The 25,634-nt window shown below is 51.5% G+C and overlaps 1 protein-coding gene across 4 annotated transcripts in view; it reads left to right on the forward strand.

The window, feature by feature from the left end:
• Positions 1-25,101, forward strand: part of AP1B1 (adaptor related protein complex 1 subunit beta 1) — a 78,102-nt gene extending 53,001 nt beyond the window's left edge. For 2 of the 4 annotated variants that reach the window (XM_084648945.1, XM_084648944.1), the window contains exons 11-23: positions 1,939-2,104; positions 3,522-3,620; positions 6,210-6,469; positions 7,087-7,288; positions 8,402-8,422; positions 9,097-9,126; positions 9,237-9,377; positions 10,272-10,417; positions 12,360-12,489; positions 13,337-13,421; positions 14,527-14,613; positions 21,196-21,350; positions 24,248-25,101. In XM_084648945.1, the coding sequence (XP_084505071.1) occupies positions 1,939-2,104; positions 3,522-3,620; positions 6,210-6,469; positions 7,087-7,288; positions 8,402-8,422; positions 9,097-9,126; positions 9,237-9,377; positions 10,272-10,417; positions 12,360-12,489; positions 13,337-13,421; positions 14,527-14,613; positions 21,196-21,350; positions 24,248-24,322 (1,597 nt within the window). In that variant the 3' untranslated portion in view covers positions 24,323-25,101. The remainder of the gene's footprint in view (positions 1-1,938; positions 2,105-3,521; positions 3,621-6,209; positions 6,470-7,086; positions 7,289-8,401; positions 8,423-9,096; positions 9,127-9,236; positions 9,378-10,271; positions 10,418-12,359; positions 12,490-13,336; positions 13,422-14,526; positions 14,614-21,195; positions 21,351-24,247) is intronic. The other 2 variants (XM_084648942.1, XM_084648943.1) reach the window with 2 other exon arrangements.
• Positions 25,102-25,634: the final 533 nt, after the last annotated feature.

Raw genomic sequence — 25,634 nt, forward strand, 5'->3', positions numbered from 1 at the left:
ATGAATTATACAAACTGGATTTTGGAATAGACAAACAAGTTTAACTACAAAAGGTAAATTTAAAGTGATTATAAGGGATAGCAAACAGATCAAAGCAGATTACTGAGCAAATAAAACAAAACATGCAAGCTAAGCTTAATAGACTAAGGAATACTGGCTACAAAGAATAATTTCTCATCCTAAATGTTGTTTCAAGCAGGTTGCAGAGTTTCTTGACGGTAAACTGCACCGCGTGCAGCTTAACTCTCCAGGGATTCCTTTCACAGGCTGCCCTTTCTCGCCTGGGCTCAGCCCCTGCCTCCCCCAGCTTAGTTCCTTTGTTTCTTCAGGTGTTTTCAGCAGTCTTCCTTCTTGGGCGGGGAGACAGTGGAGAAGAGTCCAGATTAACTCACTCCCCAGCCTTAAATAGGATTTGCATATGGCAGGAATCCTTTGTTTCCCATCCTGTGGAAAAATATCAGCAATTTAAGATTATATCCTGTACCAGGTGATATGATCACATGACCCTGCAGTATCAAAGCAGCATCCCAGGAAACTTCTCAGAAAGGAGGGAGATTAGTATCTTCAAAGCCTTATTGTCCTTCCTAATATCCATCTAGGCTGTTTGCATACTGTCTGGGCACTTCCCAGGTGAAAACACGGTTGTAATTACTACTTAGTCAATATTTCTAATTCCAGATACAGAAATGATACATGCGTACAAATTGGATAATCACATTCAGTTAATCACATTCAGTAAATCATAACCTTTCTAATGATAGGTTTCCAGCCCATCTTGCACAAAACATATCTTAGTTATGCCATATTCATATCATAATATTTCTGTGAAGAATTTGGGACATAATGTCACAGCTGCCACTGAGCTGGAGAAGATAGCAGAGGGTGATCAGGATGAGTTGCTTATGACTTAATTATATAGAGAGGCTAGAGGATCCAGGCCTATACTCTCTGAAAAAGCGATGACATGGCTGAAGTAGAGCCAGCCCTTGTGCACGCTGCAGACTCGCACTATACAATTTCTGATTTTGTCAAAGGCAAGAGCAATGGGCACAGACTGCTGCTAATAATGAAGGATCTGTCCCTAGATGCTGTCTCTGAACAGAGCATAGCAGAGACTCCCCAAAGGCAGCGGTAAGAGCCAAGAGCTGGAGAAGCATTTGCAGGAGAATGCATGTGTTGGAGCCCTTGGAATCTCCTGGCTTTTGTTTGACTGTACCGTCTCCGAGTACAGTCAAACAAAGGGAGACAAGGGGAGCTGAGCTAAGGGAACCTCCCTTCTGATGGGCTAACGTGAGTCCTACAAAGGGCTTCCTGGATTCTTTGGTTTCAGTTGATCTAAAGCAAAAATGTTGCTTTCGCAATATCTGACTCTCCTCACAACCTCTCCTGTTCACACTCCACCATCCCCTTCTCCATGGTCCCAACCTCCCTTCCTTTCTTTTTCATTCACTCACCAGTAGCTTCAAGGATCTAAAACCCAGCAGCAAGGGCCTGTAGTAACTCTCCTCTTCCCCCACCCCCAAATAAATCCCTAGGCCCCCGCTGGCCGTGACCCAATGGAATAGACCTGACTGAGTCTCAGTTGCGCTGAACCTAGTGGGAAGACTCGGACTGCATGCTCTGAGACACTGTGTGTAGTTGCAGGGTGTGTTACAGTCATGCTAGAAGGAACAATCTTAACTCTTATCAAGATAAGATCATGCTATGGGGCATTCGTTCACTGTAGCTCAGACTTCCCGTAATCTCATCTCTACTGGAAAACCGCCCTGAACTTGAGAGTAGCCTTTCAGGGGGTGGGGGGTATATGACATCACCTCACTACTTACCACCATTGTGCACAACATGCCAGTTCACGCACCACAAAGAAACTCCTCCAGGGATGGTTGGATTTGTCTGGTTCCCCATGAGCTGCTTAACTCTGTCTACACTGTTGTGAAGGTACGAGAGCGTGATTGCCACCCTGTGTGAGAATCTGGACTCCCTCGATGAGCCCGAGGCCCGGGCTGCCATGATTTGGATTGTGGGAGAATATGCTGAGCGAATTGACAACGCAGATGAGCTACTGGAGAGCTTTCTGGAGGGCTTCCATGACGAGAGCACCCAGGTGATGGGATGGAGCTGGAAAGTCAGATGGACAGGGCTGGGGGGAAGGATGGCTCGAAGTACTGATCATCGGTCACAGAGCTTCTCTCTAGGTCACTGCTTAAACTTTACAAAGGGACCTGGATCTTGAGCTATCCTTTCCCCAAAGATCTATGCCCCCAAGTTGAGGTTTGCAGGGCCAGCATGGGGGAAGCTTTCCTTGCTGCCGCTCATGCTGTTCCTGTTCTCTGGATGAACTGAGGACTCTGATCTCCAGAGCTATGCCTGTGTCACCTGAGACTGTGCGGTGTTTCAGTTATCCATTAACTTGTAAACTGCCTCCAGAGTTCTGTGCAGGGTTCCTGTGTGAATGTCTGTGCTGCTCATTTACAGGAGACTTACCCAATAAGCAAAGATGTATTTTTAGCTTGTGTGCTGTGCTGGGCGGTTGAGCTGAGCAGTGTAATTACTTTTTCATTTCCCTAAACACTTTCACCCCATGGGATGCTCTTGAGAGCACTGCTTCTGCACCTTGTCCCCAGGCAATGGGATCTCAGTCAGTTCTCAGATCAGGACATGCCCACAGTCACTTCTGCTGTGGTAAACTAAGGTCAAGGCAAAACCACTGGGTGTAGCTCTAGGTTCTGCCCCTAGCCTAGAGGAGGCAGGGAGTGAGCTTGTGAGGCTGCCCTAGCCCTAGGATTGTTTTGGGATTAAGACAATGAGCTGGGCCTGGGAGATGTGGATTCTATTCCTGCCACTGACTTCCTGTGTGACCTTGGGTAAATCACTTAGTTCCCCCGTGTCTCAGTTTCCCGTCTGTAAAATGGGGGTAATACTTCACCACAACACTCTCAAAAGGTGGGATAAGCCTGTTCATGTTTATAAAATGCTCTGGAACTGACATGGGGGAAGGGGCCTGGAGAAAAGCTTATAAAGAAACATAAAATATCCAAATAAACTTTATATTCCATAACATTTAGATCAAGGGGAAGAGGGAAATTGACCATCCTCATGTGGGTGTGACTCATAGGTTTTCTTTTTTAAAGCTGGGAGAGACAGTTCAGCTCATCCAACTTGACCTCCTGCATACGCTGATTCTAGAATTTCACCCCAGTCGTTCTCCCATTGAACCTAATAACCTGTGATTGAACCCTCTGATATTGTGAGCCTTAGCAGGTTTAAATAGGAGTGAGTGGTTTAAGGAGGCTGCCTGTCTGGCCTATGACGGTCTTGTTGGTCTGTTGGCTGATGACCCTGCGTTAGAATTTTCAACTGGTGCAGGCTTGTATCCGTGCACGATGGGAGCTGCATTTGCTGGTGGGGTGCACGTACTTGACATTTAGATGGGCTAAATGGGCTGACATTTAGATGGGCTAAACCATGGTGCCACCCATGGTCTGCCTGCTTCCTAACTCTCTCTTGCCTGCACTGTGCAGGTCCAGCTGCAGCTGCTGACTGCCATTGTGAAGCTCTTCCTAAAGAAGCCCACTGAGACCCAGGAGCTGGTGCAGCAGGTGCTGAGCCTGGCTACTCAGGTGTGTAACAAGCTCTTGACCATGAGACAGGGGCACTTCGCTTTCTGGGGTTTGCTAAAGCCAGCAATGCTTTCGGACCCACGTTTATGGAGATTGTGGGGCTTGCTGTGTCAGAATGGGGAACAGCCTGGGCTATCCTGTTACAGAATAGAGAGGGGCAAATAGTGGGATGACTAGATAGAGGGAATCCCCAGCCATTTACCTATGCTCCAGAACCAGATGATGATAGTACAGATTATTCTAGAGAGCAGGTCTGCTGACCGGTCTCTGGACTCTTGAAAGCAATGGAACAACCATGTGATTACCACACAGCTACATTTGATCAAACTTGTCCTGGTGCCAATATAGTGGGAGATCTCTAGGCTGCCAATTACAGTCCTACTTCCCAGGGCTGTCTGGACTATAAAATCCCTCCAGCAGTAGGCCTTGGCCTTTGAGGGGGGTGGATGATTGGACGGTACTGAAGAACCACTGGGCATGGCTGTGAGGTAGTGGTAATGAATTTACATGGGGTGGTGCTAGCATAATGAATCTTAATATTGCACCTTATTAATAATAATAATAATAATCATAATCGCACCTCAGTATTTGTTGTTTTTACCCTCCGAGGACCCCTCTTCTGTTCTATACCCCCACAAAGAAAACATCAATCCCTTATTTTCTCACCGAGTTGAGCCTATTGATGTCGGCTCTGACGCTGTAAACCCTTTGATCAGACTGCCCCAATAGGAGCTTCATGCTCAATGACCTTCTGAGAGACACAGACTAGAGCATTGTTCTGAATCATGGTAGGATTACTGGAGGAGAGCTAGTGTGAGCAGCACACATTTGCCTTTTCACCTCGTTGAGTCTCTCCATTTTTCAGAGGATGAAGTGCTCCTTCCAGCAGGAGAGGCAGAGCCAGGGCTTGTCCTTCACAGGGAATCAGTGGAATTAAAGGGAAGACTGGTGTGATAACTGCTATGAAATGTTCAGCAACTATCCAGGGGCAGCAGTAAAGTGCACTGACTCCCAGAGCGGGACGCTCACTCAGTCCCTCGCCGCATGCTTGCCAGCGTAGACTGTCACTTACTGTGTGCTTGGACCCCACTGTGCTAGATGTTATAGAGTCTGATTGTTGCCTTTAGGTGCTACTGCAGTAGAAATGTTTAAACATGGATCCATGTTTAGGGCCTTACCAAATTCAGGGTCCATTTTGGTCAATTTCACAGTCATATGATTTTAAAAACCATAAATTTCACGATTTCAGTTATTTGAATCTGAAATTTCATGGTGTTGTAATTGCGGGGGTCTGGACCCAAAAAGGAGTTGGGGGGGTCACGAGGTTATTGTAAGGGGGTGTGTGCGGTACTGCTACCCTTACTGCTGCAGGCGGCAGCGCTGCCTTCGGAGCCGGGGAGCAGCGGCTGCTGGCCAGGAGCCCCGCTCAGAAGACACAGCCGCCGCCAGCAGCAGGGCAGAAGGAAGCGTGGCCTGGTCTGGGATTGCCACCCTGCCTTCTGCACTGCTGCCTGCAGAGCTGGGCCCTCAGTCAGCAGCCGCCGCTCTCCGGCCGCCCAGCCCTGCAGGCAGCAGGGCAGAAGGAAGCGTGGCCTGGTCTGGGATTGCCACCCTTCCTTCTGCGCTGCTGCCTGCAGAGCTGGGCCCTCAGTCAGCAGCCACCGCTCTCCGGCCGCCCAGCCCTGCAGGCAGCAGGGCAGAAGGAAGCGTGGCCTGGTCTGGGATTGCCACCCTTCCTTCTGTGCAGCTACTGGCAGTGCATTGCTTCCAGAGGAGGGTGCCCGGCCAACAGCCTCTGCTCTCTGGCCAGCCAGTCCTGACGGCAGTGCAGAAGTAAGGGTGGCAATACCGTGACTCCCCCTAAAATAACCTGGTGACCCCCTGCAACTCCCTTTTGGGTCAGGACCTCCAATTTGCGAAATGCTGGTCTCCCCCATGAAATCTGTATAGTACAAGGTAAAAGCACACAAAAGACCAGATTTCACGGTCTGTGCCGTGTTCTTCATGGCTGTGAATTTGGTAGGGCCCTAATCATGTTAGTTGGAAGGGCTTTATGGAAGCAGACGCAGGGTTTTTATGGCTAGTCTTACATGTATGATGGGGATAGCTTAGAAACCTCTCTACATGCAATTAAATTCTTTGGAGATTATAATTTGTGCTAAATACGTCACTAATTAAACCTTTCAAAGCTTTCCAGTAATTGTCAGTTTTGATCTCCTCTTGAGCCCATTTTGCTCTCTGCTGCAGCCTTACCACAAAACTGCTTGCGACCAGACTTAAGAACAGGGAGGAGAACTGCCTGTCTTTCTCTATCCCGTGTGTTTCCCCACTAAAGAACACGCACCAAAACGCTTACACCCTGCAGCATGTGTACAACTGGCAGGCACAGCAGAGTTGATTGTATTTTCTATTCTGCCCCCATTCCCTGACCAAATGCCTGCAGCAGGATTTATGTCGGGGCAGTTGGCCTCTGCCCTGGAGGGACATTATTAATGCTGCTTCCTAGGCCAGCGAGTAGTAGTCTGTATCCTCTTCCCCGGCTAGATTCGGCCAGCCCATGAATTGTTTTAATTGCTGCATTTCCCAAAGGACTCTGATAATCCGGACCTGCGGGACCGTGGCTACATCTACTGGCGTCTGCTCTCCACTGATCCTGTAGCTGCCAAGGAAGTGGTGCTGGCAGAGAAGCCCCTCATCTCCGAGGAGACGGATCTGATTGAGCCGACCCTGCTGGATGAGCTGATCTGTTACATTGGCACGCTGGCCTCTGTCTATCATAAGCCTCCCAGTGCCTTCGTGGAGGGGAGCAGAGGCATTGTGCACAAGAGCTTGCCTCCGCGGACAGGGTCGTGAGTACCTGCCATCTCTAGCTGCAGCTAGCCCCCTCTTTCTGTTCCGTCTGACTGTATCTGACCCCTGCAGGCTCTGCCTGGAAACTGCCAGCACTTGTTCAATTAGGCTGAGCAGTGCTGAGCCACACTCAGTCCCCCTCCTCCCAATGGTGGGCTTTGCCATGGGGCCAAGTTACCCCTCCATGTTCTCAGCAGTACATGAGCCCCTTGCAGGGTCTGCAGAGGCCACTGATGATCTCAGCATTGAACTGAAGATCTTTGAGGTGCCGTCTGGTGTTGGCTTCTGGTGCATGGCTTATGTCTCTCCACTGGGGAGAGATTCCCCTTGCAGTAGTAAGTCAGCATAGATTGAAGTAAGTGGCCCCCTTTAGATCCAGTGTTCAGGGTACACTTGCGAGTGGAAGACAAGTCTCTCTCTGATCGGTGTAATAATGCTGAAATATTGGCCCTCTGGCTTGGGTTGACTCTGGCTAGGAGAGAATGTCTCTCAATATTCCTTGCCCTGGCCCGTTGGAATGAAATATATTCCTTCTACAGTGAGGCACGATGTCTGTTAGGTCACCCAGATCTCCCTATGGTGTCACATGTTTCACCTTCTCTAACTCCCTCTGCAGGAGTGAAAGTGCAGAGAGCCCTGATGCAGCCCCATCAGGAGCCCCACCTTCAGAACAACCAGCTGTCATCCCAACTCAGGGTGACCTCCTTGGTGACCTTCTGAACCTTGACCTGGGCCCTCCAGTGAGCGGACCTCCTGTTGCTACATCCTCTGTGCAGATGGGGGCTGTGGATCTTCTTGGAGGTGGCTTGGACAGCTTGGTAGGTCATGGGTCTGCATGCTTGATTTCTAATAGACAGTGCGTTGGTTGTGAATCCAGGTATGTCCCTCGCTGACAGCTGTGCTCATCTGTTGTCTGGCTGTGTTAATAACCTAGACCGCTATGGAGCATCCTGCTAATGGTGCACTAGGCTCCCATCATAACCTTAATGGTGAATCCAGGCCCACGTAGTGCATACCTTCCATTCCAGTTGTATGTGCTCTAGCCTAGGTTCTTACCATCTTGAGGCTGGGATTTGGACTTCGAGCACACACAGCTTAATGGGAAGCAGTGGACACAGCATGGTCTGGCTTCCCATTACGGGCACACTTTCCCAGCAAGGCTGGAAATCGCTGATCTAGGCAGTCAGTATGTTGGCAGGGCACCCAGCACGAGATGCTTGGGAGTTGTTGGAGAGCCAGGCTGATGTCAAAATGGAATGCTGCCTTGTCATGAAAAGCGGCTGGATTCCAGAGTTTCCTCTGAACTGTAGGCCTGTTACTGGTCTGGCGTAGGGGCTGCTCACCTCTTGGTTCTGTCACTAGCAATCAGGTGCCATGGTAGTCCCACCCTGACGTGGGAGGAAGGTCCCAGAAGGTTTGTAGTAGCCTGTTTGTGAGCTGAAAAAATCAGTAACCAGAGAAATAACTGGTGGTCTGCTAGGGGTCCTGGAAAGGGGTATAGATGTGGCCCAAGTAACAAGTCAGAACTGTTTGCTCAGGTTCCTGGGCTGGTGTCAGCAAAGTAGGGTATCTGTGTAGACACACCAGAGGAGGGCTCTGCTCGTAGGTGCTCTAAGCTGGCAGGAACCTGTGGTGTCGTCCAAGATGCTGGTTCCAAAGCTAAAAAGCACCAGCCAACATGGCACCTCCCTGCCTCTGTTCGTGTCCTGGGGTAGGGGCTCTCTGGGCACCTGTTGACTCCAGTGTTTGTGGCCCTCTGAATACTAATGCCAGTCGGACGTACTGAGTGGCAATGAAGTTGGACTAATTTCTGTTCCTTCCCTCCCTCCCCTTCTCTTGTCTCCCTGTTTGTCTGTCTCTCTTCTCTCCTGGCTTGTGTCTCTGTGCATGTGGCTGGCTCTTCTCTTCACCTTGCCTGCTTCTGCTTGGAGATGGGGGACGAGTCTGAAGGGGTATGGATCAGCCCTTTTTACTAGCTCTCTGGAATATAGCTAGCCAACCTCCCGTGTCCTCCCCTCACCCATCCCTGCTCCCTGTCACTCTAGCATAGAAGGAACAGCTGGAGATTGTGAACCTACTATCGTGCCTACAGTGGGGTGTGAAGAAATGCCATCAGTTTGGTGCAAGGCCATCAGACCCATGTTTCATATAGTGCTGTCCCACTCAAATTGTATCCAACCATCTTAGACCCTTTGGGGCTCCCACTGGGCTCCCACCTGCGCCGGCCCCCAGTACCCCACCTCCAAGACAGCAGAGGAGAGAGGAACTTACTTTAGAAGAGATGGGGAGTTCACCGACGCTACTTATAGAACTATCAGTCTCTCAGGCTGTCTCCGTCCTTGTCTGCTCTTGGTTGATGTGTATGATGCTTAGCTTGTTAGATGCTGGGGAAAAAGAGCAGATCTGAAGCACAGTGAAATAACAGATGTGTCCCAGTGCCTCGAAGCCACAGGGCCTGCTAAGCGGTCTTGGAACAGTTCCTGACCCCACCCTTTGTCCAGTGCTTTTTAAAGAGCCGTTGGTAAAATGGGTCATGGCTGCGTGTGCTGGAGATCCCCCATCTGGCCTGCTTTTTATTCACCTGCCACTGCTCTCAGTGATGTTCCTGTTTCTTGTCTCTTTGCAGCTGAGAAGCGATGTAGGAGGCAGTCCTGCAGTGAGTGTGCATCTTCTATGTTTACCAGTCTGTCGCATTTTGCACCTTCCTTTTTGTTCTCTCGTTTCTTTCATGCCACCCAGAGTAACTGGCTTCCTTGCTTCATACAGATGAGTGGTACTACCTTTACAGCTCCCAGCACGGTGATGCCTGCAAACCTCGGGCCGCCCCCCAGCAGTGGCTTGGGAGACCTCTTTGATCTGGCCGGTGGCGTGGGCACACTGTCAGGATCCCATGTGGCACCCAAAACTGTGAGTGGCCCTGCCTGTACTGACCTCCCACCCAAGGCTTTGGCTCTAGCTATCTGGGCTCTAACATTGCCAGGCCGTATGGACTGCTGCTGTTAAAGATCAACATGGGGTGGGGATCCATGGGCAAGCTTTAAGCTGCCCCAAGCTGGTAGAATTTGGGGATGCCCCAGGAAGGTGGTGAAGTGTAAATCCTCAGGTGAAATTTTGGAGCGTCGTGTCCTGCCTAGTGACACATGGAGGATTTTCAAGGGTGACACATACGTTTAATGTGTCTTAGATATCCTCTCTGTGTCCAGGTGGGTAAGTCTATTAACAGGGCGCCTCCCCGCCCTAGGACTGCTGGTGGTGGGATGGTCCCCCTTTGAGGACGGGCTGCCACTTGTTAGGCCTCAGAGTGAAGGAGAGAATGAGGGCTGATCCCAGAGAGACCTTCGTCCCTAGAAACCTGAGCCTATCTGTGCATAGAGGCAGCACTAGTGAGCTTGCCTGTGTTCTCACCTGCAGTCCCTTGCAGGGATTCACACCCCGGCCCACATTAATGACTCCTTCCAAGAGCCAGTCAGTGTACTGGGAAGATGTGACGAAAAGGGCCTGCATCCCCATGGGCTAGAAAGCGCCTGTTCCTTCACAGTGAGGTCACGTGCATGTCTGGTATGTTCCCTGCCTTTGTGAGCTGGAGGAAAGCCAGGGAATCTTGATTTTAAAATCCTTAACTTCCTACCTGTAGCAGTAAAATGTTAGACTTACAGGTAGACTGTCTGACTCTGTGCTGTCAGGAGCTCCTGCTCTTGAGACCTGGACTCCTAAGTCCAGTTTGGCTCCTCTATGATAGCCAGTTCACCTTGTGTTTCAGATAAGGTCAAAATCATCATCTTCTGTCTTCACATAATGTAGGTCTGGCTCCCAGCCATGAAGGCCAAGGGCCTGGAGATTTCTGGCACATTCAGCCGCCAGGTGGGCGCCATCTCCATGGATCTCTTACTAACTAACAAGGCCTTGCAGGTCATGTCTGACTTTGCCATCCAGTTCAACCGTAACAGGTAAAATACCTGCTGGGCTGCTAGTGCAGCATGCTATGCATCAGGTGATCTCAGGGGTCTGCTCAGCTTGGGGAGGGATGCTGTCTTTGGCAGTGTGGGATATGGTTGGAAGCAAGGGGTGAGCTGTCTCCAGAGCTCCTGTTGGCGCATTCATTTGGGAGCACAGTTGGCTGAACTTGGCAGTGGCATAACCTATAAGCCCCTGGCCTGGCAGGTGGGTCTGTTGCTAGTTCTGGAAGATCGGTGTTGCTGAACCAACCATATGCTCATGAGATCTAGGCTCAGAAAAGACCTTAGGCAAGCTCTGGCAAGAGAAGTGCTGGTATGTGCCCTGGATGCTGTCGGATGCTGGTATGTGCCCTGGATGCTGTCCTGTATGCACTGCACACGGCATATCTCCTGCTGACCAGCACCTGTGACTTTACAGCCTGTCCTCTTGGGGTAGGAGGCAATGGTGGATGTGTGTAGGGAACGGGCAACGGGCAGTGATAGCGCTAAAATTACTGTGGGCCTGTCTAGACACACACATAATTCGCTGCGAGTGGGGGGTGTAAATCTACCCTGCACTAGCCTGCTGCTGCGCACTAACGGCTCCGTTGTTCACTTTGGTGTGTACTCACGTTTCAAAGTGGAGTAGGTCTGTGGTGAGCTCTGATCTACCCCACTTTGAAGTGGGAGCAGATCAAAACGAAAAATGGGACTTTTAGTGTGCTGCAACAGGGTCCATGTGGACACTTAGAGCACGGTAGGCTAGGGCAGAGTAGATCTACGCCCCAGCTTGTTACGAACGAAGTGTTCCTTTAGACAGGAAGGAAAACCAGTGACCACGTGTCCACCAACCTCTGGGAAGCAGAGCCTGAGTTTTCCCTTCAGTCATTCTAGGGCTATCCCTGCTCCTCTTGCCTTACAGCCTGGGGGAGTCCAACCCTCGAGGGAAGCTAACCCTCAGAGGCATCTTGGTGCTCAGCAGAAGGTCAGGCTGGACAAGCAGTAGAAGGACGTGGCTGTGGAGCCAGAGGGCAGGGGTGGCCACATAAAGCCAGGGCAGATAGGGCGTCCTGTAGTCCTATCAAGGTAGGAACAGCCTCCCGTGATGATCCTTCTCTCCCTGAGTGCCCATGGTGATGAGTAAACCTGAGCCTCTAAGAAGTTGACTGAAGAGGCTGATCCTCAGTTAAGAACAGAGATTGAATGAGGCCTCCACCCCCGTTGCTGGTAACGGGTCCTCCTTGTTAACCGTGTGTCTTCCTGCTAAGCTGAATAGCGCTCCCTGTGTGTTCAAAGGAGCGAAAGGCACTCCAGCCCCAGCTCACAGGGGTGGCTGAGGGCTGTGGAGTTGTCCCTACTAGCATCATAAAGGCCTAAAACGTAAGATTCTCAGGCCATTTGAGACCCAGCATGAGGTTGCTTAGAAATAAAGATGCAGGGTCTCCAGGCTTGGATACTTGCCAATGCCCCATACCCACCATGGTTGAGATGTAACAGGTTTGAATCAACAACCTGTGATGGTCAGACATGCCATGCTCTGCTTTGACTGTGGATGATCTGGTGTGTGGCTGTTGAACGTGCTGCTCCATAGTTTGGGAGGAGGATTTGAATGAAGCGTGTGTGAGAGGTAGTGATGCCACGTGAGTGCCCAGCATAGGCAGAGAGAGGAAGGAAGGAGTTGCGGAGTGGGAGCAGACAGACTATCGGTGTGGTTTAGTGTCCCTGAGCACATCACAGGCTGGAATTGCGCAGGCCAATCTGCCACACTGCCAGATCAGCAAGGTGGAAATACTTACAAGTTGGTGTATCCACCATCCAGGGAAGGAGATTTGACACGTGCTGCCATTAGCATCCTCCCACCACCTGGCAGGAAACTTACAACAAGCAACAGAAATCCTAGCAGCTCCCTCTCTCTTTCCACTAACCCACCTACTCTCTTTGGGTGTCCCCACAGCTTCGGCCTGGCGCCAGCTGCTCCTCTTCAGATCCACGCCCCTCTTGCTCCCAACCAGACTGTGGAGATCTCCCTCCCTCTGAACACAGTTGGCTCTGTCATGAAGATGGATCCTCTCAACAACCTCCAGGTGAGGCTGTATGGAGGAGGCAGCTGAAAGCACACAAGTGTCATTAATGGACCAGTCTAAATGGCACAGTGAGGATGGGAAGGGCAAGGAGAGCCACAGTGGAGAATCTGAAACTCGTACCAGCAGCTGTGCATGTAGGGACTGGCCAGTCCTCTGAGGGAGCTGGACTCTACAGATGGAGTTTAGTTGGGGGAGCAGGAAGGGAAGCTGAGGTGAAATGGATAATGCCAGAATATTGAGATGGGACATGGAGAGATGCAATATTTCCTTGATGCCTTCTCTCTTTCTCCGGGAAAAGGGAAACCTCGTTCTGGTCCAGTGTCGAGCTCTGACGCAGGCCTGGTTTCTCTGCTTACAGAACAGGGAGCCCTTTTCAGCATATGGCTAGGCCAAGAGATGCCACTGAATACACTCTCCCAGCTTCACAGCGTGCTAGCTCAGTACCCATGCTTGGCTTGAGGAAGGAGATGCAACTGATCTTTCTGCTCCAGCTAGTGAGTGGGAATGGGGTCTAAGAGGAGGATAATTACAGTGGAGCGTAAGATTGTAGGTTCGGGACTGGCTGCTGTTCTCGTTTTATCACTGTTCTGCTCTTCAGTTAAATAATGCTGGCAGTACTTAGCCACTGTGAGCACATTGCGACCAGTTTAACTCTTTGCCTAGGAGATTAAAGGCTGGGATTGGAACTCAGGAGTTCTTGGTTCCCAGCCCTGTGCTGATTCCACCACTAGACGCTGTGCCTTGCATCAGATACATCAGTACATGTCATGTCGGATTTCGCCTGTGAACTGCCTTCCTGGGCTAGATCAGGAAGAAAAGCTAACACCCTCTGTCCCCTTGGTACCAGGTTGCAGTGAAGAACAACATTGATGTGTTCTACTTCAGCACCTTGTACCCACTGCACATCCTCTTTGTGGAAGATGGGAAGATGGGTGAGTTGATGGGATTCTCTATCCTGGAGTTGGTGGCAGAGATAGCCAGACAGGGTGTGGGTGAGTGAGTAAATGGAAGAGGGGAGGTAGTATAAGAACTCCCATAGGCAGTTCAGAAATGTTGCATGTATAGATGCAATTCCACCGTTGGTCCTTGGATGATGCTGTGTCCTATTCAGATGGAATCCTTACAGTGTGGTATTTCTAGCCCTGTAGTTCATGACTCTTGGACCTCCTTTTAAGAGAAATGAGAATGAATCTGGGAATGTCGCACCGCAGGGCTGAGCTCTGATGAACAGGATGGGAGACATCAAAGCCGGGTTAACCTCTGCCTTAGTAAGCCTGGAGTGGGGGCTGAATTGCTCCTTATCAAGCTGTTAGTCCTCACGGCTTTTCTCTTCCACCGCTTTCCACAGCAGGGCTTGGGAAAGGACTGGAGACCGTTACTGAGCATAACTAGAGCCAAGCCCCACTTTCATCTGATTCTGACCCTTCTAGGAGTCCTCTAGAATGCGACTTTTGCTAGCGTGCGTACATATGAAAAATATACACGTGTGCACACGAACACCTGTCTACACAGGACACTATCACCAGGCTTAATGTTGCAGCAAGTCTGTAGTAGAACAGTGCAAAATTTAGCTGTTTTCCAGTACAGTTCTGCCCCCATTGTTCAAAGCCTTGATCATACAGTCATGCTTTTCTTGTATCCATTGCTATTTTTCTTCTCATTAAATACTTTAAACAGGGCTGGACTATGCTTTGGTAGTTCATTTGGTTTAGTTTAATTAAAGCCACTTTATTCTGAATGGGTGCCCACACGGGGGTTTAACGCAGTTTAGCTAAACCACTTTCAATTCCAACCGTTAGTTAATCTGGATTAATTTTCCAAGTGTCCCCATGTAGACAAGTCCTAAGGGAATAAAGTACTGATGCTGACCTCCTTCCACAGATTGCTGGAGGCTGCTCCCTGTGGGTGTCTGTGGGAAGGAGGGGAGCCCGTCTTTAACGGGCTTGGGCAGAGTTGTTTGTCCAGAGTTGATGTGCAAGTGAGGTGGCTAATCCCCCAGGGTTCACGCCGGTTACCTACTTGTGTCTCCTCCTCCAGAGCGGCAGATGTTCCTGGCCACCTGGAAGGACATTCCAAATGAGAATGAAGCCCAGTTCCACATCAAAGATTGTCCTCTCAGTGCAGGTGAGTTCCTGTAGTTCAGCTCTTTCAAAACGGGGCCCGAACTCATTTTAGTGTTGAGTTGGTTTGGGCTGTGCCTAGTGTCTGCAGGCTGTAGAAACCTCTCGGCTGGAATAATCCACCTCTGCAGCGCCAAAAGCAACACTTTTCAAAGGCAGCACCAATACCCCGACCCTCTGGCTCTGATTTCCTCTGGAGTGACAGCAGGTCCTGCCAAGCAGAGGTGGCTTGACTTGATTAAGAGTCAGTGGAGTAGATCGCTGCTTTGTAATGCGCCTATGGAGCCCTGTCCAACCAGGGTGCTCATTGAATGCTTCAGTGCCGCCCCTTCCTGCAGAGAGGTTGTGGGCAAACACGTCCCTGCCGTCTTAGTTCCTCCCTGCTGCCCGCAGAGGTTCTCTTTCTTAGCGACCCATTAGTGCCTGAATGGCCTTCCCTTGCCAAAGCAGAGCCCATTAATTGCTCCGTAGTGCTGTCGAAGAGTTCTGGATCAGATAAACTCCTGCTGTGTAATCAGAGAGCAAGTCTCCTCTCATTTCAGTTCCTCCCACACCTCCTTCTCCCCTTGTTTCCAAGCAACTGTGGCTGCCTTGACTGGCTGGAATTGTTAGTCCTTGTTTTCTGCCTGGGGTCAGATGTCAGGTTTGAGACCGTAGGAATCAAGAGGGTGGAAAACCAATGCAGACCAAATCCGTTTGTCCCTGCTGCTTGTCCCAGTGCAGCACAATGTTCTGACCTTTAAGAAACAAGGTAGAGGAGACTGAGTGGCCGAGAGACTCGGTAACAAGATACAGAGCTCCTGCTTCGATTGCTTGTTCACGTCCATAGGTGGGCGTGCGCCACTGTAGCTCCCTGCACCGGGCCCCGGACAGCAGGGACCCTCAGGGGAGCTGGCAACCCCAATGGGGGCCACTAGGCCATTGGCCCTTCTGGACCCCCTGGGCCTATCGGGAGTGCCAAGGGGCCCCATCCAGGGCAAGTCACTCGGTGCAGCGTTCCCGGTCCCCGCATCGATGCCAGACAGTGCCAGAGACGGTAGTATCCAGGCCTCCAGCATCCCCCCAGCATAAACCAGAGAGAGGCACCGAGCCCAGGGAAAGGGACTCCCTCCCTGGCCTGAGCCAGAGGCCCCTCCCGTAGAAGAAGGGGAGCAGGAGGACCAACCAGAGCGGGTCGAGCAGCAGCTAACCTCCTCATCTTCCCCCGATGAGGCGGTGGTGGGTACAGAGGTGTCTGTTCCTCCGCCGACAGACCATCGAGCCCACCAGGAATTGCTGCGCAGGGTCGCCCAAAACTTGGGGTTGCAGGCCGAGGAGACGGTTGAGCAGGAGAACCCCATGGTGGACATTTTGAGCCCCAAAGGTCCATCCAGAATAGCGCTCCTGCTCATTAAGACCATTCAGTCTAACTATAAGATTATATGGCAGACCCCGGCCTCCAACAGCCAAAGATGTGGAGCGTAAATACTTTGCCCCATCTAAGGGCTATGAGTTCCTGTTCTGTCACCCTAGTCCATGCTCCCTGCTGGTCTCGGCGGTGAACGAAAGGGAGCGCCATGGACAGCAGGCCCCGGCCCCTGAGGCGAAGGAGGCGAAACGCCTGGACCTTTTTGGTAGAAAGGTGTACTCTTTGGGGGGCCTTCAGTTGAGGATTGCGAACCGGCCATCCTCAACAGGCACAATTTCAAATCCAGGGTGGCGGTGGGGAAGTTTAAGGACAGCCTCCCACAAGGTTCCCAACAGGAGTTCACGGCCCTGGTGGACAAGGGCAAGGCAGTAGCCAAGACCTCTCTCCAGGCCTCCCTGGATTCGGCAGACGCAGCGGCTAGGACAATCGGGATGGTCATGAGGCGCTCGGCATGGCTCCAGGAGTCAGGCCTGCCGCCCAAGGTCCAGAATACACTCCAGGACCTCCCCTTCAAAGGGTCCGGACTCTTCTCGGACCAGATAGACGCGAGGCTGCACAGCCTAAAGGACTTGTGAGCTACGCTTAAGTTGCTGGGTATGCACACCCCGGCGACCCAGAGGAAGCCCTTTAAGCTGCAGCATCCCACTCAATGCCAGTACCAGCCTTGCCGTAGGCATGAGCCTTACTGTAGGCGAGGCAGGGATAAGAGGCGACGGCGCAACAATGTGCCAGGCCAGAACCAAGGCCAGCACAAACCCCAGCCGGGCACTAAGCCAGGCTTTCAAAGGTGCGCTTGAGGACAGCGTACCAGACCAGTCACTGGATCCATCCCTTTGTTTCCTGAACCGCCTGTCCGTCTCCCGTGTGTGGTCCACCATTACATCAGACCGTTGGGTCTTATGTATGGTGCGGAACGGGTACTCGCCTCCCTCCCACCCCCCTTCCCTGTCCCTCTTCAGGGACCCCCTCTCTCTAGAGAAGGAAGTCCACTCGCCGGTAGAGGCGGTGCCACACAGCCTAAGGGGGAAGGGGTTCTACTCCCGGTACTTTCTCATCCCCAAGGCCAAAGGGGGCCTTCGCCCCATCCTAGACCTGCGCGGGCTCAACAATTTCCTTGTCAAGGCCCAGTTCTGCATGGTCTCTCTGGGCACCATCATCCCTTCCCTGGATCCGGGAGACTGGTATGCTGCCCTCGACATGAAGGACTCATACTTTCATATCGCCGTCCACGCAGCACGTTGGCGGTTCCTACGCTTCACCATGGGCCGAGAACATTACCACTTTGCAGTTCTCCCGTTCGGTCTAGCTGTGGCCCCAAGGGTGTTCACGAAGTGCATGGCGGTGGTTTCAGCCTTCTTACGGAGGCAAAGAATCCAGGTGTACCTGTACCTTGACGACTGGCTCCTGGTGGGCCGATCTGAGGCGGAAGTGCGGGGCCATGTGAAGATGGCCCTGAGGTTGTTCCACGAGCTGGGGCTCCTGGTCAATGTCCCTAAGTCCATGCTCGTCCCCACGCAGAGAGTGGAATTCAGAGGGGCGGTCCTGGATGCGGTGCAGGCCAGGGCAAGCCTTCCGGTGTCCCGATTCTGGGCTATCCAGCAAGCGGTCACCTCCCTGCGCCAGTTTCCAAAGACAATGGCCAGGTGCTGCCTGTGGCTGCTGGGCCACATGGCAGCATGCACGCACGTGGTCAGGCAGGCCAGACTGAGACTCAGGACTCTGCAGGTGTGGCTCGCTCGGGTGTACCGCCCAGGCAGGGCCCCCCTGGACTTGGTAGTGACAGCCCCAAGGGACGTGCTGGACTCCCTGCTGTGGTGGCAGTCCAAGCCTGTGGTTTGTGAAGGCATCCCCTTTGCCACCCCACAACCAGACCTGATGCTGGTGATGGACACGTCAGACCACGGATTGGGGGCTCACCTGGGGGACCTCATGACACAGGGGTTGTGGTCTGGAGCAGAGCGGTTGCTCCATATCAATGTGAAGGAGCTCAGGGCGGTTCGTCTCGCCTGCCAGACCTTTCACACCACTCTGAGTGGTCACAGCGTGACAGTTCTGACAGACAACACTCCTGCCATGTTTTATATAAACAAACAGGGCGGGGCTCATTCCTCGCCACTCTGTCACGAGGCTCTCCTCCTCTGGGAGCTTTGCATAGCCCATGCAATTCACCTAGAGGCGTCCTATCGCCCAGGGGTACGAAACGAGCTGGCGGACTCCCTCAGCAGGTCGTACCGCATGCATGAGTGGATGCTCAGGGTGGACGTTATGCTTTTGCTCTTCTGCAGGTGGGGGTTTCCCCGGGTAGACCTAGAAAAGGAGTACTTGTGGCACCTTAGAGACTAACCAATTTATTAGAGCATAAGCTTTCGTGAGCTACAGCTCACTTCATCAGATGCATATCGTGGAAACTGCAGCAGACTTTATATATACAGAGAGAATATGAACCAATACCTCCTCCCACCCCACTGTCCTGCTGGTAATAGCTTATCTAAAGTGATCATCAGGTGGGCCATTTCCAGCACAAATCCAGGTTTTCTCACCCTCCACCCCCCCACACAAATTCACTCTCTGGTTAGTCTCTAAGGTGCCACAAGTACTCCTTTTCTTTTTGCGAATACAGACTAACACGGCTGTTACTCTGAAACCCGGGTAGACCTGTTTGCCATCAGGGCCAACACCCAGTGCCCGTGGTTCTGCTCATTCCAGGGTCACAGCCCAGGCTCGCTCCCAGACGCATTTGCGATCTCGTGGAGAGGGGGCTTGATGTATGCCTTCCCCCTACTCCCCTAAGTGCACAAGGTCCTACTTGAGGTGCACAGGGATAGGGCGGCGGTGATCCTCATCACCCCAGCCTGGGCCCGCCAGCACTGGTACACGTCGTTCTTAGAGCTGTCGGCGGAGGCCCCAGTAGTCCTACTCCTATACCGGGACCTCGTTACACAGGACGGCGGGCGGCTTCTCCATCCCAACCTACAGTCACTGCACCTGGCTACGTGGAGGCTCTGTGGCTGAACACCCTGGAGAGCCAGCGCTCCCTTCCCGTGCAGCAGATTCTGCTTGGCAGTAGAAAGCCCTCTACCAGGACGGCCTATGTGGCCAAGTGAAGAACGTTCTCGTCTTGGTGTGAACCCCGACAGGTGCGGCCGTGCCAGGTCCCGGTGCAGGCCATCCGGGAGTACCTCCTGCACCTCAAGCAGCAAGGGCTAGCCCCGTCCTCACTCAGAGTGCACCTGGCGGCCATCTCCGCCTTCCATCCGGGGTTCTCGGGGGACTTGGTGTTTTGCCACCCAATGGTGGGACGGTTCCTTAAAGGGTTGGAGAGGGTGTTCCCGTACTCCCACCCACCAGTCCCTCCATGGAATCTTAACCTGGTCCTCTCTAAACTCATGGGACCCCCTTTCAAGCCCCTCGCTTCCTGTTCCCTCCTGGATCTTTCCTGGAAAGCGGCATTTCTGGTTGCTGTTACCTCGGCCAGAAGGGTGTCCGAACTGAGGGCCCTCACCTCTGAGCCACCGTATACGGTATTCACAAGGACAAGGTGCAGCTCCGGCCGCACCCCAAGTTCCTCCCTAAGGTGGTCTTCCAATTCCATTTGGGCCAGGACATTTGTCTGCCGGTGTTCTTCCCAAAACCCCATAAGGACACGAGTCACTGCAGCTTGTACACCCTGGATGTGAGCGCACCGAGCCTTTTCGCAAATCCGCGCAGCTGTTTGTGGCTGTGGCCGAGACATTAAAAGGCCTCCCAGTGTTGGCACAGCAGTCTTCGTCTTGGATTACAAGCTGCATCCGGGCGTGCTATGAGCTCGCAGGTGTTCCGGCCCCGGCAGTCACAGCCCACCCGACCAGGGCGCAGGCAACTTCCACGGCATTCCTGGCACAGGTCCTGATCCAGGAGATCTGCAGAGCAGCCACCTGGTCCTCGGTACACACCTTCACGACCCACTACACGGTCAACCAGCAGGCCAGAGAGGACGCAGCAGTTGGCAGAGCGGTCCTCCGAGCAGTTGTTCTGTGACTCCTCCCCTCCTCTAGAGGTAAGCTTGTGTTCCACCTAATGTGGAATGGGGCCGTGAACAAGCACTGGAAGAATTAAAAACGGTTACTTACTTTCTCGTAACTGTTCTTCGAGATGTGGGGTTCACGTCCGTTCCACCACCCACCCTCCTTCCCTTCTGTCGGAGTCGCCGGCAAGAAGGAACTGAAGGGGGTCGGGCCGGCGGGGGTATGTATGCACGGTGCAGTGGTGCCACTCGGGGGGCCCCGCCGGCCCAACGGGAGCCCCTAAGGGAAAAGTTTCCGACACTCGTGCACACAGCGTGCGCACACCTAATGTGGGCTGGACGTGAACAGCACATCTCCAAGAACAGCAGTTAGGAGGAAGTGAGTAACCGTTTTATTTCACCTCTGAGCTGTTTATTGCAATCCAGCTTGGGACAGAAGTGAGCAAATGCTACTGCTGCTCAGTAATAGTTACCTGAAATGAGCTGCCCTTGCATTTGCCTAGGGGCTCATGCCTCTGTCACAAAAGCCACGAACCCCAGGTGGCGTTTAAATGGAGCCCTTGTCAGGGTGCTAGGAAATAGTGAATTGACCCTGTCTGTGGGAGGCCCAGCTAAGCTAGGCCCAGCTCCTCCCTTTAAGAGTCAGTATATGGCATAAGGATGCTGGCTTCAAGGGGAGCTCATCTTCACCAGCAGTTCCTTAACAGACCCCTGCTAAAGTCTCTGCTTCTTCCACCATAAGTCTGCAGTGAATGATACAGAGGATATTTTTATGTATGTAGTAGTGCTGTGGATTTGCTTGGACAGTATATTTGCCTATGAGCCACAAACATGTGGGGGGGAGAAGGCTGGCTTACAAGCCGGGGGGAGCGGAGCAGCTGTTTTTGCAGCTTAGTGCCATGTGCTAAGAGAAACAGAACCCTGAATTTGGGTTTTGGCGAGTAAACGAGAGGAACAGCTTGTCACATACTTGGCTTTAAATTCAAAAACTTCACACAGACTCTTACTGATCTGGGATCTCAAACCTCTTTTAAGCAAGGTGTGTATGTTCCAGGCCTTCTAACCAGAAACAGCTGATTCCTGCAGCACACTGCATGGTGATATCCAGTTGACATAGTATTTCCAGTGCTCCTGTCCATATCCACTCAGCTGTGTCTGTCTGTCTGTCCACACAGATGCTGTTAGCAGCAAGCTTCAAGGCAGCAACATCTTCACCGTTGCCAAGAGGAACGTAGAGGGCCAAGACATGCTGTACCAATCTCTCAAACTGACCAATGGGATCTGGGTCCTGGCAGAGCTACGAATCCAACCCGGCAGTCCCAGTTTCGCTGTAAGACCAGCTCCTCCCTCCTGTTCCAAAATAGGCTAGCAAGTGGGGTTGCCAACATTGTATTTCAAAAATAAGGGACTGTTCTCTTAGCACTCCTGCCCCGCCCCACCTCCCAGTATTATTAGTATTAATAACAACACTAAGCAGGACTCACCTCCGCTGGCCTGTGTTATTTCATACTACTTTATGCATCACTCAGCAACTCCCCATCTTGTTGGTCAGAGGTGAAGAAATAAGGGATGTGCCTTGTAATTAGGGACTGTTGGCAGCCCTACTAGTACCCCTCAAGACACCAGGCTTGTCCCCCCACCTCCTCTGCTTGGAAATCTGAATCAGGGCAAACTTTCTCTTTCAGTAAACGTTCCTCTGTGGTGGTGGGAGCCCCAGACACAGCAGCCTGGTGTTAGTGTGGGTGGTGTCCTTGGCCAGTCTGTCTCGTTGTTCAGATGGGTGATCTGAAGTGGCACTTCATTGAATCATAGAATCTCAGGGCTGGAAAGGACCTCAGGAGGTCATCTCGTCCAACCCGCTGCTCAAAGCAGGGCCAATCCCCAGTTTTTGCCCCAGATCCCTGAATGGCCCCCTCAAGGATTGAACTCACAACCCTGGGTTTAGCAGGCCAATGCTCAAACCACTGAGCTATAGCTCCTCATGAGCCACCTCCTGATAAGCAAGGAGTTAACTTGAGCTCAGCTTTCCCTGGCCCTTGTACAGGTGCCTCTTTGGAATGGGCTGTGAGCTGGCTGGTGGGAGAAAGTCTTCAGGAAGACAGGACTCCTACTTGGGCCCATAGGACTGGAGTGAGCTGCAGGCTTGGAAGTTTTCTGTTCCCCTTTTTATTGTGTTAACTCTTTGATTTCCGGCTATAAGTATATACAGCGGAACCCTTCACTGACTGCACCAGCTGAGTTGTTTGACAGTTTATAGGGACACAGGATAAACGCTGGGGAAACGTATTAGATTAGACTAAATCATTTTTACTGTGTTAGTAACACAAGTAAAAAGAAAAGGAGGACTTATTTATTTGAGCATAAGCTTTCGTGAGCTACAGCTCACTTCATCGGATGTAGGTCACGAAAGCTTATGCTCAAATAAATTGGTTAGTCTCTAAGGTGCCACAAGTACTCCTTTTCTTTTTGCGAATACAGACTAACACGGCTGTTACTCTGAAACCTAACACAAGTAAAGAAAATGCTTATTTTCATAGTGTTCCTTTAAATTCAGACTGATTCCTTTAAAAAAAAAAAAATATTCCCTTGAGCATGCATCCTGGACAATAGAGAGAGCCAGACAACAGCAGCTGCAAAGAATAAACCCGAACGCTGATGATTGCAATTAGCCCTGCATGTACCTTGTCTGAGACATGAGTGCTCAGTCATCAGAATGTGATTTCCTGAGTTCTTTCAGCCAGCCCCAGCTGAAACTGGCTGCAGAGGTTCCCCTGGCAGTTTTTTTGTTCTGTTGTATTCTGATGAGCTCTCAGTTTGCATCTGGGCTCACATTTCTCTGTATGTTTTGTTGCTGCATGCCCACCGCTGGCCTGCCCCGATGTTGCAGGATTTGGAGGTTAGCAGAGTGTTTTTTCCCCCCCTTTTTTCGCTGTATACCGCTGCCCTCATCATTTCACCCCTGCTGTTCCCTCCCCCGTCCGCCTCATTTCGTTTCTTTCCCTTGTTGCTGCCTCTGGCACATGCTGAGTAGCATGGGATGGCCTGGGGCCGCTGAGGCATGGTAGATCCAACCACAGAAGGAGAGTTTGGGAAGGGGGCTGGGGGAAGCGAGAACCACAGCTCTGAGAACGTGAAATGCCCCCCACACACACCCTCACACCCTTCTGGAAAATGCTAGCAAAGCATGGCTTGGCCCAGACTTTCAAAAGTGACTAGCCATTTTGGATGCTTAACTTGAGTAGCCTTAAAGGGGCCTGCATCTTAAGTGCCAAGCACCCACCCTCTGAATATCAGGCCCATTTTACAGTGTCTCCAGACAAATACCCCAAAATGGATGTACCCAAAATCACTAGTGACTTCTGAAAAACTTTGCCCTAATGACTGCACCGTGTGTCCAGCCCCCAAGTGGACCTTGCCAGTCGTGTTCTGGATTTCTCCTTTCCAGTTCATTTCTGGTGTTAGGGACTAATTGAGCTCAAACCAAAGAGAACTGTGTACATTTAAATCTTATCTGGTAAGTAACTTCAAGGCATTAGTTTCAATTAAAGATGAGACATAACACTTCAGGTTCCTGCCCAGGTGAATAATGTATTAACAGACAACAATTCAAAGCCCCGAACAGGCAGAGGTAGGGAGAGTGCGTGCATGCACGAGTGACTGTCTCTAGCTCATTTGTGCTCCCTACAGCTTTTGTGCCTATAGATCACATGCATATGGCTTGCAAGGGACTCTGCCTCTCAACCTGCCCTGGGGAATGATGCTGGGTGAGGGAATGGATGGACGGGACCCAGATCGGAAAGGGAAGCAAGCGGGTGGTGATAAAAAATGTGGGAATCAACTTCTTTAGCCTAAATAACTTTGTCTCTAACCTTAGTCTCATGACTCGGTATCTCTGAAGTCAGTTTTACAACAACGAGGGGAGATGGCTGGTCTGTGTGGGATGGAGGTGAATTCTGGCCCATGGAACCCAAGGCCCGGTTGAGTGGCAGGGCATTGGAGGCTTGGCTTTGCTGCACATCCATAGCACCGAAAGCTTTCGAGGCTTTCTTCAAAGGCTTTGGATGACCATTCCACTAGGTCATGCTTCTCTTCACCCACCCCAAAACCTTTTGCTAGAGGTTCCGATCCAGTGCCCCAGTTACTAACTGCTGGCGAGTCGAAGGTGAGTGGCTCCCTTGCAGTGCTGAGTAAGCTGCCATTGAGTTGTGTTTCCCTCTTTCCGTGCAGCTGTCTCTGAAGTGCCGAGCGCCCGAGGTATCCCAGTATGTTTACCAAGCATATGAAACCATTCTGAAGAACTGAGGCACCCACCTCCTCCTCCTCTCTCTCCCCCCGCATCCCAGATGAGGAAATGGGGACCAGAACCTGTGGGCATGTTTCTTCTTGACCTTGGAAGGAACAAATGCAAGATCAAGATACTCTGGAAACTTCAAACTGGCGTCCCCCGACGCTGAAAATGGTGTGAGCGGCAGTGCCTAGCATTCCATCTTCAGCTCTCTGGGGATGGGGTGGGAAGAGGGGGGGCAGGGGGAGGGATCTTGTTGCAATTCAATGCATCAGTGGAGAATTTTTTCATGTGAAGTAATGCAGTGTCCTCTTTGCTGACGTTTCCCCTTTAAGAGCCCTGTTTTTTGCCCTTGTACTCTTACTGAAATTAAGAGCGTGCGTGAGACTCTGGGTGGGAAGGCAGTGCCCACTGAGTCTCATTACTATCTTCAAATCCATCTCCCCTGACCTTCCCAGACAAATAAATGAATTGACACTTTGGTGCTTAAATATGGCTTGTGCTACATCGCCAAGCCCAGCCCTGGGAAGTCAGTGGTGATGAGTCTCTTGCATTTGAACGCATGTATTGTCTGGTGAAGAATTCATTGCTAATAACCCCTCTTCTGATGGGATAGCTATGCTGAAGCACTGCTTCTTCCTCCTCCTTCCATGGTGACTTGTTGTTTGGGGTGGATTTGCTTCCAGTCCTGCTTGGGAAAAATCCAGAAGCATCACTTGTGCTGATCTGTGCTTAATGTGCCTCTGAGCCTCCCTTATTTCTAGGAGTGGACAATAAAAAGAGACTCTTTGCTGAAGCTTGGCACAAGTTCTCAGCCTGGGGGGGATTGTGGGAATTTGGGGGCAGGGGGTGGTGTAACAGGAGTAGGAAATGATTTGGGGCTCTGCCTCCGCAGATCGAGTTTTTTGTAACTTGCCAAAAGCTTTGTGTCTGCAGAGTGGACCGCTTCAAAGGCAGCTTGCTAATGATGAATCGTTGCCTTGAGTATTTTTTCAAGGCAGCAAATCTTCATTTAGACCTCTCCTTCCCCCTTTGAAATTTAACTGACCAAGGAACTTGCTTTTCTTTGTTCTGCGGATACAAGCTTCATTCCTTTCCCTCTGCAAGCCCTCAGGTTCCATAAGGGATGGTGCTGTTCCAGACCTGGTGCTCTTATACCCTGAAACAGTGAGAGCTTGGTAGATTTCATCTGCTCCTTTAAAAGGCTAGTTTGAGTTTACCCCCAAACACTGAGGTTCCCTTAAGCAGAGGGCTTGATCGCTTCCTAGGCTGTAGGGGTTTAACAGGAGTAATCTGTCTTGGAACAGAATAGCCCCTTTTCTTGCACTG

This window comes from Lepidochelys olivacea (genome assembly GCF_965140295.1).
Source record: "Lepidochelys olivacea isolate rLepOli2 genome assembly, chromosome: 15".
Lineage (NCBI taxonomy): Eukaryota > Metazoa > Chordata > Testudines > Cheloniidae > Lepidochelys > Lepidochelys olivacea.